A 13,458-nucleotide genomic window follows, 5' to 3' on the forward strand; every position below is an offset into this window, starting at 1 on the left:
AAGAAATCAGGCCATCGCTGTACGTGTCACCTGGCAGCGAAACCTCCACTTCCCACACCTATGCGGGCTGCACACGTCAAAGTGGCCACATTCGCCACGGCCTCTTGACAATTTAAATAAATTACGGAAATTACCCTCTTTTAGTAAATCTGTTATATCAGCCTGGTATCTGTTTCCGACTCGAATCTCTCCTTTATCAGCAAGTAGAGTCTTTTGTTGAGGATCATATACTAGTGAATAAAAGAAGAAATCCTAAAAATAAAACAAGAGCAAAAAAGTAAACAGTATTATTAGCTTTTACTTCCAGCTTTGCATATACACTAGCGAGCTTTTACATTTTAAGTATGGTTACATTACCTATATACAGACTCTACAATTGGGTGAACAAACAATTAATAAACTACCAGTTTTAAACCCTATGTTTTAAAACATGCTGCCACTTTCTTTTATACTGTAACAGTGCCCCTCCAAAGCAGCCATTCCCTTAATACACAGTCTTTAAAGCTGAAGTGAACAAAGCTGCTCCTGCACAAACAAGTCTCAGAAGGGCCAGGAGATGTTTTTAGCACTATCAGCTGTTCAGAATACAAAACTGCACTCTCCCATACACCAGAACAGCTGTACTAGATGCTAGTGACTTATCCACACAGAAATACTGGTACAAACCAAAGTATAACTTCAGAGTGTTCCAGCCACACCAGGGAAACTCCCTGTAGAGACATGAAGCCTCAGGTGACCTCTGTGGCCTCTGCTGGACTTGCTCCAGTGTGCTCATGGCTCTCTTGCGCTGGGAGGCCCAACACCAGACACAGCCCTCCAGAAGCGGTCTCACAAGTGAGGAACCAAAGGGATGAATCTCTTCCCTCCACCTGCTCACTCCACTCCTGCTAACACAGGCTGGGATGTGCTTGGGCTTCCCCTCTCCCAGGCACTGCTGGCCAACCTCTGGTCCACCAGCATCTCAGCTTAAATCACCATGTTTCCTCCCCACTATTGGGAGAGGGGTAGCAGATTTGGCAGCAGCAGTAATTAGCTGCAGGTGGATTAATTTGTTGGGTTTGTTCAAGTAGATGAGAAAAGGCTAGGGAAAAAAAAAAAACAAAACTGCTTGGCTTCTGTTAACTGGGGGTGTGTGCAAAATTAAAGCAAGAAGTCATACCAGAATGAGAATGTCCTGCCAAGGCGGAGAAAGAAAACAGCCAAAATTTTAACTACTTAAAACTGCACAGTAGAAGTAATTAAACTTTTCTGCATGGATAAGTGCTTAACTATAGCTACTGAGTGACACATCAGAGACCAGGTGTGCTCCATCAAAGCACAGTCTGAGATACAAGGCAGGAAGAGAACGTTGGTAGGACACGAAATAACAGACCTTTCATAACCTCAGTCCCCAGGAAAGAGTTTCTGAACAGGGACACAGGACGTGCAATGCGCCATTTTTCACATCTCTGGTTTCTGGGTCATTTTCCTCTTCCCCGTATTTCTGTGCCAATAGCAGGCACCTCGTTTAAATACATCTTATTTCACGCTCACCTCATTTTCCCTTTCCCTATATTTGTATGTGTCAACAGCACGCAACAAAAATTAGGACAAAATCAGCATCAGTTTCAAGCCCTGTTCATCTTCATGAAAAGGTGGCAAGGGAAAAGGGTCTCCCAATCTGTCATACAAAGCCCAGTAAAGGAAGAATCGCTCCAAGTTTTCCCAGCAATATGGCAAAAGTTCTGTGGGTTAGCGCTTCAAAAGCACATACGAGTTCTCTTCCCCAGCGTAGCACGTTATATAGACTACTGATGCCACAGAGGTAAGGTCTCCCTGTTTTCTTCACATGTATAAATGCTTCCAGGTACAGAATTACACAGCGTTAGCTTGATATTTTCTGCTCTAATTTTAATTAAAATCAGAATTTTTCCCAGAAGAGATCAACATCAATGGAAGGGAAGGGGAAAAAAAAGCCATAAAAGAGCCAAACATGCCAGCCAAGCCTGCTTTGCTACCTGTGGTATCGCTACACAGCACAGGAGGCAAGACAGGAATTCACTGCGGTCTCCTCCAGCAGAAAACGTGCCGTTTCCCCACTGTGAAAGCAGGAACTTCAAGGGGAAGAACAATCTCATGTTATGACACAATAACAAGAAAAAAGTCAGGGCTAACACGTGCCAGCCAAGCCAACTGGAAGGGCTGTCCGTGCTTGGGTTTGGGGTGGGAGATTCAGTTGCATCCTAAATGAATCGTAGTTTTGACAGAATTGGTTCCTACTCCCACAGGCACCAGGGTTCAATTACATCAAGCTACCAAAGGGAGCTTCAGAGTATATGAAAACTCATTTATACTAGAGCCGTGTAAAGAAATCTGTGTCTCTTGCTCTTTGACATACACAAAGTTCAAGATACTACAATATTTTGAGAATCTGTTGGTGCATAGACAAAATGTAGGAAAAGCTTTTGTCTTGCAAGCTTCCACGTTATAAATACAGCATTTTATTTGTTCCAGCTCCAAAATATCTAATTGTAGGACAAAGTATATGTAGCGTAACATCAACATTTTTCAGGTATGTTGCCAAGCAAACACGTAAATAAAACACTGTAGTATAACAACAGAGAGGGCCCCAAGGAAAATCAATTCCACTGGCAACTTCTAAACACAGTCTTTCTTGGCCAGGGAAAGTCATTCACTGGGGAGAGGTTTTCTCCCATAGTATTCGGCTGTTAGATGCCCTACTGCTTCTTTATCATTATCATTATGAATTTTCTGTACAAAACAAAGCCTATCCTTCTCTACCAGTCTCAGGACATCTTTTTATATCTTGTCCGGTTTTGTCTTGAGTCAAGAAGGTTCAACAGAAGAATTAAAAGCCTCTGGGCTCTTGTCCCCAATCAGAGCATCCTGAACAGAGGAAAGATGGGAAAGTTTAGGGGCTCAGGTGTGAACATGTGACTGACTGTAATCCGCAGGAGTAGTGCAATATCACTGCCACCTCCCCTCATAGAAACATGAAATTCAGCTCATGCAAACTGAGTGGGATTTCTAAAAATATTAATAAGTGTCAGTTCAGTGCCAATGCAAACTATAGCCTAAGGAACAAAGCAGATCCTTGATTATTCCAAAGCACACATGAACTCCTGATTGTCACTACGTGCTAAGAACAATTTTTCAGAAGGGTTTCACAAGAGTTATGTTCACAACAAAACAACACGGTTCTTCAAATTCCTCCATGCTCACTTTAGCTATCTAAACTGCATATGCAGAGTTTGTAGCCGTGAAGAAAAAATAAGAGTTTTCTCTCTTCATTTCATGTGCCAGAAAACACCCAACATGTTTGGATAAATTAAAATGACCTGCCAGAAGTTAAAATTAAGCCATGACTTTCTACTTCCCCAAAATGTTAGACAGACACATACATTCAAAGCTTCCCTACCCAAGTCTGGAAGCTACCTGTGGCCAAGAGCCAAAGCCATGGAGACAGTGCTGAAGAACTCAAAAAAAGAAAACAGGCTCAAAGCGAACACACGCTGCAGGAAGAGTGGTTAGTTCATTACAGCTTGCAAATTTACTTTCAGGAAGACACTTTGAGTGAAAGGGGGGAAATATATTTTAACCAGAGAGCATTTTATTTTAAGGAGGTGGCGGGCTGGTATTGAAAGGAACAGAAATGCCAGGCATCTGCCCAGCAGGCAAAATTCATACAGGCCTCTGGATATATCCTAGCAGAGCAGTAAAATAGATGGTACATATAAAAGATTTCCTGCAGAATAGGGAAATCTAAAGCTTTTGCCATAACTGGCTATGTCCTTTCTCTTGATCTCTGTGGGAATTCAGTATCTACAGGAAATTCAGGTTTTCAAGTCGCTTTTGTTTTTTGGTTTTTTATTTCCCCTTTCTATTCTTCACTCCTGCTACAAACCCAATTTTGTCAGGCACAGTAAAAAAGTCAGTGCTGGTCTCCTTTCAGCCTCTTCTCTGAATTTAACACAGCAACTTCCATGAGGAAGATGACAGAGAGGGGACAGGAGGAGGAAAATGGAGATAAGCATAGTAAAATTACATTTGTGTTAATATCTCCCTAAAAATTTCTGTCTGCATGTTTAGACTCTTTTGAGGCAGACAGCCTCGGGCTGAAAACCTGGTTTTAGTGGTCATAATACAGAAGAAATCAAATGACAGATTCCCTAGAACTGCTTAGGCTTCACTGACAGAAGTCACGTTAAAAAAACTTTTTGAAAGGAAGGGACATGGTGTTGGGAGAAAAGAAGAAACAGTTCAAAACAATACCATCCACCGCTAGGAATCCACCAGGCAACAACTATCTTCTCTTAATCTCTTTACCCTCCACCCAAGCACATTTATGTTCCTGAGCTTTTAGTTTCTTTACCATCTGTCCAAGTTAGTTTGCACCACAGCAAAATACATGCGAAGTGACAGGACACATTTGGGGAACTCTCATTCTGTGAAATCTCTGAAGTGCCTGCTTGGTTTTAAAAATAACCTGCATCACTCGTCTTGCATTTTGGGAGTTCAAAGCGATGAAAAAAAGAACTTTTTTTCTATCCCTACATCTGCAACTGAGCAGTTGCACGATTAGAGGAAGCCATCTCTCTTCTGTCTCCACGTACCCACCTGTACCATTACAGATAATAAAACTGTGTTGGGAGCAATCAAGAACGAACACTATTTAAAAGTTGAGTCCTAACGACTCTAAAATAACTTTACTCTGATTACCTCTAGCGTTCAAACTGAAATCCTAGGCTGCTGGTTGGTTACAAGCACTTCTGAACACAACAGCCCTCGTTTGATGCGCTGCCATTTGGCAGCCCTGAGCGGACTCGACATGTTTTTGGTTTCACATTCCAAAGAGAAACCCAACTATTTAATCCCTGTGCTTTGTTTAAAATTCTCTTAAACTAGAGTATCAGATTAAAATTAATCTTATGCTTAAATAAATACTAAAGAAAGCTAAAAAAGCTTTTAAAAGGAAGCCCAACTATGAGTCAGACTACAGTATGCTCCTTGCAAAAAATGACCTGTTTTCTCCTTGATTCTTAAAGGCCAGTGATGATCATTACTCCACTGTTTAAACTACAAAATTTCCTCTCTGGGATAACATTTTAATGTTTTCAAATGCATATATAATGCTTGCAGATGCATACAAATAATTATATACTGAAATTCTTTGCTTATCTCCCCCAAGTAAAGCTCCCAGGTTGTCAAATTCCAAGACTGTCTAATCCAGCTGGCAGCCAGAAATCTAGTCACAACTGAAGGTATATAAATATACTTAAAAGTATTAAAATTGTCATTTTTAAAATCTCAAAATGCCTGAAAAAGTTAAACCCAAGATTTATATTCTGAATAGTGATTAACAGTGCAAGACAATTCAGCTTCAAGTTTTTGGTTTGAGACACCTTTAAAGAGTCAGACAGATTGGATAAATTTCTGCAGGAGTTAAATGACAAATGTTTTTTCAAGGATCTAAGCACCTGTGATGGCATATGAAGGACTATAGGTAAGTATTTTGAACAGCAAACTCAAAAACCAGGGAACTAAGCTCCTCAGAAATGTGAAGTAAGATCAAGCTTAAACCATATTAGAATAAACATATAAATTTTGTGAATAAAGCAAATACATAGAAATACATCTTGCAGCTCACTCCCTCTTCTCCTACAGGTACTGCACCTCCCACCCTGTCCTGTCTGGTGCATGAGCCTCCAGGTTTGAACTTCCAGCCTGCCAGGCTGATGAGCAAATAGGGCTCTCTTGATTTCACAAGGACATAAACAAGAAGCCTCGTCCCCAGGTAGACAAAGTTTTATATCGGGATGAAAATTGTACGGAACCTAAAACTTCCCACTGTCGACACCCAGCACGTGTACAAATGGAAGAGCCACCTCCTTTTTAGAAAATGTGCAAAAAGGCACCAATCCTAAACTGTGCTGGAATAAACTGTTCAAATCTGACAATTCACAAAATGGTTCATACCTCCCGTTCCAGATAGGATTTAAGGGATTCCGTCTCATTTAACAGAGTAACGCTGCATTTTCCTCTAAAAAAAAAAAAAAAAGAGAGAAACATTTTATGAGAAAAAATCATCTTAAATGCTCATCACAAGATGGTATTACTGAAGTTGTACACAGAATTTAATCATACATTGAAAAATACTTGGATAGTAATAATGTCATTTGGTTTTGGAACAAAAAGCACTGGAAGAAAAGTCAGTACCTAATGTGTGTGGCTGGCAGAGATTCCAGCTGTCGGGAGAGAAACAACTCACGATGTCGTAGCTGATGCTTCTGTTTCTCTGGTAAATCAACCATTTCTGGATTTTCCATCTCTTCTTCCATTTCTCCTAGTTATAAAGAGACAAAATTGACCATCAAGAACGGTGCAAGTACCAATTCTGAGCCAGTGATGATGAGCTGCTCCAAAACCTTTGCTAAATAACACACATTATTTAGATTAAACCTAACTTCACCTAAATGCTTTCATTTCAGCCAACTGAGCAATTTTATACCTAGCATAGGTCTTTACATGACACCTGTGAAGAACTGTATTTGCAGTCAAACCATTCCAGGTACACACAGGTCACACCAAGCTGAAAGTCACGCAAATCCGCTGCCAACAGACAAGCTCTGGGGAGAGCTGCTCTTGGAGACCATCCCTGCACCATCAGGCGCATCAGAAGAGGCTGACGCACGATGAGTGAAGCAGTAAACGAGAAGTCTTTCCTCTCTGCTAGGCCCCAGCTACCCTACACCCAACTGCTTTTTCAGGGTATCGCAGGCTCTCCCATCCTGACTTCAACAGCTTTTGCGAGAAACACCCACTGGAAAAGGTTAGTTTATTTATTTACTGTATTTTATTCTCTTCAGCCTAGCCACAGCCAACAGATCACAGCCCAAAGATTAACTGGGATGTAACCACGGGCCCAAGGACAGTCTTGCAACAACCCATCCCACCCTACCATATGCCCCCCATTCCAAAAGCTTGCTTTATCCTGCAGTCAGGCTGTGCCAGCTTCGGCTATGACCTATCTGATTTTTACATGAATGTTGCCAAAAGCAAATATTCCACACCAATACAAAACATCTCCAAGCACCTTTCCTGTAACGAAGAAATTATTAGTGTGTTCTGTTTATGAGGAAGTATCCTGTCAACTATGCAAGATAAAGCTGTAAAAGTCAAAATACTACCAAAAACCTGCAAAGCTCCTCTGTGAAGGAACGCAAAAGAAAATATCAGATTTCTTCCTTCCTGAAGAAGTTAAGGCAGTTACTGTATTTTCCAAAACCCTGGGAAAAGTTTCCCAGAATGTAGTAGAATGAGCTGCAAAGTCTCATACACGAATTGTAAAACTCTAATTTTACAGAGCAGTACTCTCAAAGAGCAGACTTAACGCCTGCAGCTTAATTCAACAGTTGTTGCCAAGAAACATTTCTAGCCAGAAATGCACACAGGCACAGTTATGATTTATATACCCTTAAGATTAATTAACTATAATCCTCATAGCTACTCCAAAATAAAGCAAACAGAGAGGAGAGCTCTCCATTTTATTAAACACTAAGATTGCGTTTACTTTTAAATAGGCCACCATTATGCCAAAGGGGGTGACAAAAAATTATGTACTCTTTGGACTCCCCACAATTTATCACAGTTTCACTGTCCTAGAAAAAGACCTGTGGTTTATATGCCCCTCAGGTAAGATGCACCAGCAAGGAAGCAAAAAACCAGCAGCATAATTAAACCAGACTGCAACTTACAATAGACCACAGGAGCCGTCAAGCATATAACAACATGCACTTATATTTTAGTATTTTCCTAGGAACTACAACACCAAATTTACATTCGTGCCACAGTTTCACGGTTCTGCAATTTATTTACTGTAGTGGATTCTGTTTTAGTTGAAAATTAATATTGTGGCTGCTGACCTACTCTATAAATATACCAACAGCAATCCACAAACAAGTCAGCAAGTTCCAAGCTAGCTTGTCTAAAATCTGAAGGATGCACAAATGAAAAGGCATTTACGCCTGCACTTAGAAGGTTTTGGAGAATGAGAGTAGTGCAGTGTAATGCACAAAAAAATACTATAAGGAGCAACCTAAAATACTTAATATCTTCAGTATATTTAAGAGCCTAGAGCTTTTAAAAATTACATTTTAAAAAAAAAAAAAAGCAACCACTACGTGCCACTCAAATCTACAAACAAAACCAAACCAACCAGCACAATCAAGTTCATCCCGGGAATTTAATCCCTCAGGTAGGCTCATCTCTTCCAAGCAGTGTTTTATTTATGTGTCTAGCTTTTGTAATAAAAAAAGAAAGTTGGGAAGCACACGGATTTTTTTCTGATGCCAGCTCTGCTACGCACAAACTTTCAAAACAAAAAAGCTCCTTTTTTTTTTTTTCCCTTTTTTAAGACAGCCATTTCTACAGGGAACAAACAACGCCCCCCCCCCAGAGGTAAAGCTGCCAGAGTTCCCCAGGACAGAGTTAGGAATATTCCAAGAAACAGCAAACAAACAAATCTACACCAGCACCTTCTCTCCTTTTTCGCAGCCATGATTTAGGACTGAAGAGAATGAACCTGGCAAATGACCCAAGGGAAGGAAGAGAGAATACAGGATAGATCCAGCAGGGAGAACCTCTCTGCCTCACAAAGTCACACGAACGTGGCTTTGGCAAAAACTGTAACTACCACCTCACCACCTCCGCGTGGAGACAAAAAAGGCTTCAGCCAGGCTGTGAACCAGGCAAGCGACTGGCCCAGCCTCGGGTTCCAGGACAAGACTGTCCAACACATCTGCATTTCACCCTCCTAGAGCTCAAGCACTCGCCGAAGCAGACTGAATCCTCGAGAATGGTGGCCCCGGAAAAATAAGGAACGTAGTCCTAAAGAACTGTAAAATCCATGAAATATGTAAGAAACCTTTTCAGAAAGACTTGCCTGCATTTTCTACAGTACTGCAGAATAAGCAGGATGGGAATACTCTAGGTGCAGTTATATTGGGATTTCGATGCTCTCATAAAGCCTTCAAAATTAATCTCTGCTTGAAAGATGTGTTCATGCAGCTTTAAAACTAAACATTTAGTCTTAATACAAACAGCACTAGATCAGCTATGCAGAAGTAGCCAGTGGAATGCCGCAAGGAGTGCCTCAGATTAAGTATTATTTGATATTTGATGACAGTATCATTAATAGCACATTAACAAAGCCTGAAGACGACTTACACTGGGAACAAGAGACAGGCAGACTGGACACAAACAGCAAGACTCATGTGAAAGCTAACACGTACGGGGAAAAATAATTAGAAAGAGTAAACTTGGAGCTGGCAGGAGAAACCCAGGAGGCACTAGTTGTAATTTAAAATGACTGGGTGTGTGAGATGTGAAATTAAACATCAATATTTGCTAGACACTAGAAAGAATGGCAATTTGCTACAGATGAAATTTGGCTGCCTACAACATCAGAAGTAGAAAGCTCCAGCCCTTTCGCTGCATTCTGGGTATCGTGCAAGTAGCTACATGGCAGAATTCGGAAATGCACAAAGGCAAACAAGATACAGAAACTGGGTTTAGAGAGCAAAGCTGGCTGTCCCAACTGGGAGGCAGTCTGTAGCAACAGAAGGATTAGTTGGTGTGGGTATCACTGACAAAAAAAATGTAGTGAAAAGTGAAAAAAATGGGGTCAAAACATTAGGAAACACAGTAAAGCCAGAGCTAGAGACCTGTATGCCAGTTCCCTCAGGAGCAGAGGAAAGTTAGTCTTGGGCTTTAACAGCTCAACAAGGCAGCTTGGAAGGATGTTACAGAAGTGCTGCATCTGAAGAAACGAACAACATATCACCACCACCACATGCCTACTCCCAGGCCCAGTTTCAAATGCTCTACATATTAAGCCTGAACTTTATCACTTTTCTCTCAGATACTGATGTGTAGCTATAGAAAATATGGTGAAAGTTTTAACAAATAGAAATCCTTATACCTGACATTTCAGAAGGAGTTGGCCACATTACCCAGACATCCCACTACGATTCCTTCCAAAAACTCCTTGTCATCATCTTTTACGATCATGGCCACTATTACAGGTCACATACAGAGCAAACAGATGCTATTTGGTACACTTAGCATCGCTTTCTGTGCTGTACCACCCCCAGAAGAGAAAAACTACAGTCTCCTCATTAACAACTGAGCCAAAGGGTCATGAGTGGATTCAGGAATTTGAGTCCTCTCAAATCTGCAAGTGTGGTGCGGAGAGAAAATAGAGAAGGTGAAGAAAATGGAAGAAATAAATATGTTTTTTAAAAAATATAATTTGTGAAGCTATTGTCAAACTGCATTTAGAGTGATGTTATTTAAAATAAAATAAAACCCAAACTCAATAGACCCCTCCCCACCTGTTTATGCAAACAGGTCTCATGCAAAACATGGACTGATCGAGCTGACACCTCAACACTGCAAGATATTTATTTTTAGAAGCTTTGGCACTTACAAAACCACGCTGCCCTGTGTGCCTGGCACCCAAACATCAGCTGCTGAAAACTAACCACAAACCTGCCAAACCGGCCAGCACTAACTGTTAGTTCCCCAACCACTACCAGCTAGTCACTCACTGTTTTACAAATCAGGACAAACATCTTTCATGGAGTGAAAACTCTGCTCATAAGACACTTCACAAGCATGTGGAGATTGTCGAGGGTGGATCATCAGAAGGCAGGATAACAAGTTGGAAATAGTTACTTAACTATATAAGAAACTATGTCAGACATTAGCTAGAAATTATATAGCAAACATAATAGTCACCGCATCCAACAGTAGCTTGAGGAGTAAACTATCTTTCTCACTTCTCTTCCATCAAGTTCTGCCTGCAATCCTCTCTGCATACAATAGCTGTTTTAAACCACTACAAAGTCTCTAGGCAAGAACCTTAAGTAGTCTCTTACTGGCAAAGCAGGTTCATTTCAGAAACAGGTGGAGAAATTCCCTGGAATAATTTGTGAGGTGATTAAAGAGGCTTATGAATAAGAAGTGCTAACAATGTATGGAAGCCATTACAAGGCTGAAAGATTTACAGGACAGCCCAGACAAGCTTTATATCATATACTAAAATAGCAAGATCACAGATCAAATCCAAGAATCAGGTTGCACACATCAGGTACTAGTTTACAGTCATCATAGAGTTAAGAGAAAAGGCAACATATCTCAGACTTTGCTGTTTCAGATACCAGATGGATTAGACAAGCTAAAGTGTAAGCATTTTTAATTTTTGAGTTTTTAAAAAAAAAAAACTTTGCGGCATTCATTTCACAATCACATCTTTCTTCCTTCCTTTATTGGAAGAGAGAAAAAATCTTCCAAAATATGCATATACTTTTTCCATTCATGTTCTAGTCATATCTTCCTGTGCTTGGCTCTCTCCCTGCACTGATCTCAACAGTAGGGCTAAAATAAAGGCATCTTAAACAGAAGACTGTGTGAATCCAGAAATGTCTGCAGTCAGAAAGCTCCATTAATCAGCTGAACAAAGGCAGTTAAAAGATCAGTGATGCAGATACGTACATCTACTGCAAATGCATCAAAATGAGGCAACAGGAGACTTTATGGAAATGAACCCTAAGTCAGTGACAGTCTTGAGTATCTGTACCAGAATCTTAACATCCACAAAATTTCATTTTGTTATATCATGCAAGATGTAGATTGTATTTTTTTCAGAGTAAAGAACTGTCCAAAAGCTTTTTACTCTCTTCTCTCTCCTTAAGAAGGATGGAAACCACGCAACAGCACATCTATCTAAACAAATGGAAGTCATTTAGTAGCAATTTTATTCTGCACCAGAAAGAAACATAGTGGAAAAAAAATGTCAGTTACTAATGAAATTTACGGTAAGAGACAGCCTCAGCTGTCTCTGGTGGCTCTAGTAATAGGATTGTGCTATACAAGAATTTTCCTGGCTTATACGTACGTACGAATATTAACAATTAATTATTTGTTTGCATTTAAAAAAATCATCTTAAATTAGCCTTTGCAGGTTCACAGAGCATTTATATGGGTTCAAATACTTTTCAGTTTCAGCCTCAGACATGTGTTTCTCTGAATCACTCCTACTTGCTCCCTTTACTAAACCTAGTGAAGGGAGTCAAAGATGAAGGAATTGATAGTCATCCTATTTATTGTGAAGCTCCTATTAAGCTTCAGTATTCTCAGGTAAAACGAGCTGCGCTGAAGAGATACCAAAAAACCTTTGCCTGCTGCCACAATTCTTCAACACAGCCAAACTGCATCTCAATGCCACGTGACTTTTTCCCCAAGGTGTGGTTGCAACGGAAAGTATTATTTGGACTTGGAATCTACCACGGAAAATACTGCAATTTATCAAGAAGGGGCTAGTTTTGCTGCATGCTGTCCCCAATGGCACTACAATATTGAGAACATAGCAAGACACAGTATTAATTGTTTAAACTGAATATCTGATTTCCTAAATCCCCGTGCAGTACAACTACATAGATCTCTATTTCATGTACATCACAGTCGATTCATACATACACCAAGAAGCACATTAAAAGACAATGATGCTTGGCAGCTAAATCACAATTTTGATGTGCCCAGATCTGATATCTTCTTTTCCATATATGGGCCTGAAATTGCAAAGATGTTTAGGGCTGTCCATGCTTTTTGCTAAATTTTAAGCAACCTGAGCAGCTGCCTCTCACACACTGCGTTGTTTACAAGTGAAAACAGTGCAGTAGCTCCACCTGCTCAGTGTTTTTCTCCCTTTCAACATGTCTGGTTTGGTAACTCTGTTTTGTTAGCGCTGTGCCCATCACCCTGAAAGGATGGGACAGGAGGGATGCTGAACTGGCAGAGCAAGGTGTAACGAACCTAAACCTAATCCTCAGTGGCAACCAGGACGGAGTCAAACCGGTTAGAAGCACCCCAGACAAAGTGCCCAGCGCCATGGAATATTTTGCACTACTTTTCCCCTGGAGAAGGATACATCCCTTGAGAGCCAGCTAGCGCACCACGCTCACCTTCTTTCGAGTTTAGAAGGCACATATCTACAGCAGCTTCTCAGCTATTTTATGTTTTCAGGTTTCCTTTTTTGAAACCATCTGAATTATTTTGCCTTACAGATTTATATAGGCAAATATCTAACCTATAGTGGTCCACAACTATTTTTGAATGCATTTTTTAGCATTTTAAAAATGTTTCTATGATGGAAAGACAAGTGCAACACTAAAGAGTTAGAAATAAGCTTCCATCTCTACTCAGCTAGGTGTGTCACATTCCTCTGATCTCCTTGGGAGAGGAGTAAATGCCAGTAAGTTAACATAACATGCTGTAAAATAATAAAGATCAAGAAATTAGTTTTATAATGCACACATGCAAAAGGGAGACTGGTGTAATGCAGCATGAAGAAAATCCCTACATTTTTATGATAGTTCAGATTCATGCTTTGTTATTTAA

At 40.4% G+C, this 13,458-nt stretch overlaps 1 protein-coding gene across 1 annotated transcript in view; it reads right to left on the reverse strand.

The window, feature by feature from the left end:
* MTA1 (metastasis associated 1) overlaps positions 1–13,458 on the reverse strand; it is a 77,251-nt gene that overhangs the window by 47,033 nt on the left and 16,760 nt on the right. Inside the window, exons 5-7 of the mRNA XM_009870960.1 lie at positions 6,217–6,343; positions 5,977–6,040; positions 135–252 (exon numbers count right to left, since the gene is read on the reverse strand). Of these exons, the coding sequence (XP_009869262.1) occupies positions 135–252; positions 5,977–6,040; positions 6,217–6,343 (309 nt within the window). The remainder of the gene's footprint in view (positions 1–134; positions 253–5,976; positions 6,041–6,216; positions 6,344–13,458) is intronic.

The sequence above is a fragment of the Apaloderma vittatum genome, unplaced genomic scaffold (genome assembly GCF_000703405.1).
Source record: "Apaloderma vittatum isolate BGI_N311 unplaced genomic scaffold, ASM70340v1 scaffold16086, whole genome shotgun sequence".
In the NCBI taxonomy this organism is placed as follows: Eukaryota; Metazoa; Chordata; class Aves; order Trogoniformes; family Trogonidae; genus Apaloderma; species Apaloderma vittatum.